This window comes from Otolemur garnettii, unplaced genomic scaffold, assembly GCF_000181295.1.
Source record: "Otolemur garnettii isolate 467f Iridium unplaced genomic scaffold, OtoGar3 scaffold00071, whole genome shotgun sequence".
Lineage (NCBI taxonomy): Eukaryota > Metazoa > Chordata > Mammalia > Primates > Galagidae > Otolemur > Otolemur garnettii.
The window spans coordinates 8,177,724-8,182,669 of record NW_003852466.1 but is presented as its reverse complement, the minus strand read 5'-3'; the positions used below and the strand labels follow the sequence as shown (position 1 = coordinate 8,182,669).

General features: G+C 46.3%; 1 protein-coding gene across 1 annotated transcript in view; it reads right to left on the bottom strand.

Moving 5' to 3' along the window:
- ST18 (ST18, C2H2C-type zinc finger) overlaps window positions 1–4,946 on the bottom strand; it is a 100,410-nt gene that overhangs the window by 4,469 nt on the left and 90,995 nt on the right. The window contains exon 19 of the mRNA XM_023515414.1: window positions 1,402–1,505. Within this exon, the coding sequence (XP_023371182.1) occupies window positions 1,402–1,505 (104 nt within the window). The remainder of the gene's footprint in view (window positions 1–1,401; window positions 1,506–4,946) is intronic.

Here is a 4,946-nt window from a genome sequence, read left to right as displayed (position 1 = left end):
GGCGCCTTAGCCGGTTGAGCTATAGGCGCCGAGCCTCTTCCTGGGACCTTGTCATCCTATTTCTCAGGCTGCTCCCACCCAGCCCCTCTTCGCACCACCACACAACACAATGCATGGCCATGATTCTTTTCACCGTCTGCCTCCTCCTCCTAAGCTCCACAAGAGCAGAGGCCTTTGTGTTCTTTTCTCAAGAGGAATTCCCATGATTCTTAAACCAAAGCATCCAGCTCTTTCCAGGTGCCAAGTGGCCACTGACGGAAGATTGGGGCAATGGTCACACTGGGTAAGGAAACCAGAGCCACATTTCAGATGGATTAAAATCTTTCTTCGGAAGCTGCTGTGCTGAGGACTTCAGAGAGAGCAGTAACCTCGGTGGTATAAAATCCTACACTTGTGGGGAGGAGAGGAGGGAAGGGCTGAAAGACATTCAGTCCTGTGCTTCCTGCATGCTTTTCCTGCTGACTGAGGCAAAAGACTTATGACTATTGTTTAAGCAGCCTCAGGAGATAGGAAGGAGAATGGAGAAACTGCTTGCATTTGGGGAATAAAGAATTTATTCAAGAAAAGGCCCAGTAAGATCTGTTATAAACAAATACATCTGACACAATCAGGAGTGTAACAGAAAAATAAAAAGTTGCTGTTTTACTTGATTTTGAATAAAACTGAAGACTTGTACTTTAAAAAAGATATGATGGCAATTTTTTTCTAAAGGACCACATCCTCTACAGCAGTGGTTCTCAACCTTCCTAGTGCCGCGGCCCTTTAATACAGTTCCTGTGGGTCGCGACCCACAGGTTGAGAACCGCTGCTCTATAGGTTTCCTTGGTGGTAAGGTGGTCTACTTCATTTCCTTATGAAACCTTTCATGCAACCAAGGCAAAATCATGAGTAACACGCCGAGCACGGTAGCTCACGCTTGTAATCCTAGCACTCTGGGAGACAGGAGAAACCTTTGAGCTTGGGAGTTTGAGACCACCCTGAACAAGAGTGAGACCCTATCTTTCCCCAAAATAGAAAAATTAGCTTGGTGTTGAGGCAGGCACCCGTAGTGTCAGATGCTAGGGAGGCTGAGGCAGGAGGGTCATTTGAGCCCAGGAGTTTGAGGTTGCTGTGAGCTAGGCTGACACCATGGAACTCAGGGCAAAAGAGTGAGATTGTCTCAAAGTGAAACAAACAAACAAACAAAAAATAAGTAACTTTGCCTACAGCTACCAAATCTATGGCTCACCTGGAATGACCCACAGATTTAGGATTTTGTAATAACTGGGTAATTGAGAAACACTCAATGTAGTCACTCTAAGATGTCAGTATATTTTCAGACACAAAGTTTTAACAATTCAATGTTTGTTTCCACTAAAGCGTATGATTACTTTAAAGATAGCCAGTTACTTTTTTTTTTACCTGGGTCTGAAGTTTCATCATATCTGCTTCAATTTTAAGGTTGGATTCATTCAGTTCCTTTATTTCTTCATCCAAATGCCTAATTTCTTCATCACCCTCTATACCTATAAAGAGTCAGACTCTCTTAGTTCAAACTGAAAATATAAGACTGTGACAAATGAGTCATTTTGTGATTAATTTGTGGTTTACTGGTTGAAAATGACAGTTTAATGTGAAGTGTTTTTACCAACACCGTACATACCCAGGATTCTGAACACATGGGTGGGGACTATGGGAGGAAAGAGAAGAGGGAGATGTGACCCTGTGATGCAGCCCGGGGGCTGCAGGCATCTGCAAGGTGTTCTCATTCCCGCCTCGCCGCGCCCTGCGGGAATGCTCCACTGTGCCCTTCCGCATATGAAGACACTGAGCCTCAGAGAGGCAAGTGAAGCCTCTGGAATCACCCACGGAAGTTAAGTAACCTGCTCAAGTTCAAATTCATGGGCAGAGCTGGGATTAAACTCCAAAGCCCACTGCAGTGCACAGTGCTGCCAGGACAAGCTTTATGCTGAGTGATAAGATGTGTTGAACTGGACCTTAGTGCAGTTTGGACTTTACAGAAGGTCCAGTTCAAGCTTTATGCTGGGTGATCAGATGTGGTATGTGGTATAGCTATGGTGCTGCCTCCATGATGGGAAAGATGGGATGGGGGAGCAACTTGCACTAAGATAATTCAAAGCTAATTTTGGGTTACAGATGCTTGTGAGAAGAATCTCTAAGCGACAGACTGGGTTTCGGGTACTAGGCTTTATTTATTATTATGTTTTCCCAATGTTAATAAAGACATCCCAGCCTGTGCACTTCCAAATATTAACTCATTTGATCTTCTTAAGAAAACCATGAGTTAGAACCCTTATTACCTTAATTTATGAATGGGGAAACCATTCCTGAACTGGACCTTAGACCCGTGAGTGGAGGCAGAGCTGGGGTCACTGGTGGGAGAGTCAGAGTCCAGGGACACCAAGGGGGTTTTCTTCACATGGACTTGGCTGAGGAGCACATGTAACTTGGGGGAAAGAGCTTTGATGCTGGTCTTGATTCTGGTTTTTGAATTTTGACAGCATATTTAACTTCTTTGTGCTCCAGTTTCCTCTTCAGGACAACAGACATAATATCCATGTTGTGGAAGGAAAGTAATAAAATGTGGCATGTGGAAAGTGCGGGAGGCTCTCAATGAATGGGGGTTATTTTCCCCTGATTATTTTATAGATGGAGTGTGAATACAATGTAAAGGTTTAAAGATTTTAAGAAGCTGGGGTCTGGGTGTGGTGGCTCATCCCTGTAACCTCAACACTCTGGGAGGCTAAGGATCCCGTGAGGTCAGGAGTTTAAGACTAACTTGAGCAAAAGCAAGACCCAATCTTCATTAAAAATACAAAAACTAGCTGGGCATTGTGGTGGGTGCCTGTAATACCAGCTATGCAGGGGGCTGAGGCAGGAGGATTGCTTGAGTCCAAGAATCTGAGGTTGCTGTGAGTTAGGTTGATGCTATAGCAGTCTAGCCTGGGCAACAGAGGGAGACTCTGTCTCAAACAAAACAAAACAATACAAAACAAAAAACATTTTAAAAAGCTATTAAGGAACCAGAGCAGGGAATCTCAGTAGTTCAGGAGAATGAGTCCAACCCAGAATTGAGAATGAAGAGGTATCAATGTGAACACCTGCAGTTAGATGTGATAAGAGCAAATTCATGAGAGCAGGATGGCAGTGGGGGTGGGGGTAGGTTCAATTAATTGGTTTGAAAAATATCTAGCCTCTTACAATTTCCTGGGATGACTGTTTTGGGAAACAATTACCTTCTGAAGGTAAACATTCATATTCTGCATGACCCAGAGATTCCAAAAACCAGTTGCACTTCTACAACTATAAACATACAGATGTGTGGTCACAGAAGCTCAGCCTGGAAGTGAGCCCCATGCCCCTGCAAACAACAGCAGTGACACTGTTCTGTTCTGTTTTGTTTTGTTTTGAGACAAATCTCAAGCTATTGCCCTGAGTAGAGTGCTGTAATGTCATAGCTCACAGCAACCTCCAACACTTGGGCTCAAGCAATGCTCTTGCCTTGTTTTTCTATTTTTAGTAGAGATGGGTCTCACTCTTGCTCAGGCTGGTCTCCAAATCGTGAGCTCAGGCAATCCACCTGCCTCAGCCTCTCAGAGTGCTAGGATTACAGACCTGAGCCACTGCGCCCAGCCTATCAGTGACTCTTAATAATATAATATGAAGAGAAAAAAGTAAGCCCTGAAAGTCACAATGGATGCAGCCTGACAGAAAAGTGACTATTCTGCAGGTACTACTGCCCACTGAAGAAACGTGGGCCCCGCAGGGACCAATGAAGGGAGTGGGTCGTCAGAGTGGCCTACCTAGGGCTCTGAGATTTAACAGAGAAAGAAAAACAAACCGGCAACTAAGATCTAGGTATCTTAGCACCTAGACAGTTTGAATGTGAGTCAACACCATGACACAGCTACTAAGGAAATGACCAGCGCTGTCCAGGGCCACCTGATGGAGGCACAGCCTCCGGGACATGGGACTCATTCTGCGCCCGCGGCTGCACGTGGTGAAGGGGCTGCATCTCCGACCTCCGAGCGCCGTGTTGCACCAGCTGGCACAGCCGGAGGGATCCTCGCTCAGGGACTGATGGGAAGAGCTAGGCAAGAAAAAGTGGAAGTATTTGGAATCTCAGGGAAGCGGGTGTTTGGAGTGCTAGCCATGCTTGAAATTTTTCTAAGTTGAGCAAACAAAAACTTCTTGCTCAATTTCTTCGACAGATGAACTTTTTCTTTCTGTTTTCTTGCAGTTACACTGCACTTTAGGGAATGGTATTTTCTTACAGAATGCCGGTGAGGCAGACAGAAGGCGAGGAGACCGTTGTTATATGTGAATCCCTATGAGGCAGACAGGCCAGGTGCCCTAGGGCCCCTCAGTGCAGAAGACTTCCTCACTCTGACTTTAAAGGGCAAAAGGACGCAGCCCTGTGAGAACCTGGCATTCTGGGTGGAGAGGAAGCAGAAAGCGGGCCGGGCAGGAAGGCTGAGTGCTCCAGGAATGTAGAAGGTGGGTGAGGGGACCTCACTACAGGCTCTGCTGTGACAGGAGCTGGGGGGAGGGGGGAAGGGGGTGTTAGACAGGGGAGTCAGGTCATTCTAGCTGATTTTTAAAAATCATAACTTGGATTTCTGAGTAGAAAAGAGATTGACAGACAGAGCGGATGCCAGAAGACTGGGTAGGAGATTCCTGAGGAGTCCTGTTTAGGTCTGACGCCCCCTGCAAGGGGGAGAGGTGAAGAGAAAGAGATCCAGTCTGGATGTTACCAGCAGGTGGAGGCTGCAGGCCTTGTGAGGGGCTGGAGATGGGATGAGAGGGGGAGGAATCGCTGATGACCGCTTGTTTCTGCTGGGGCAGGTGGGCAGCTATGGTGCTGCCTCCATGATGGGAAAGATGGGATGGGGGAGCAACTTGCACTAAGATAATTCAAAGCTAATTTTGGGTTACAGATGCTTGTG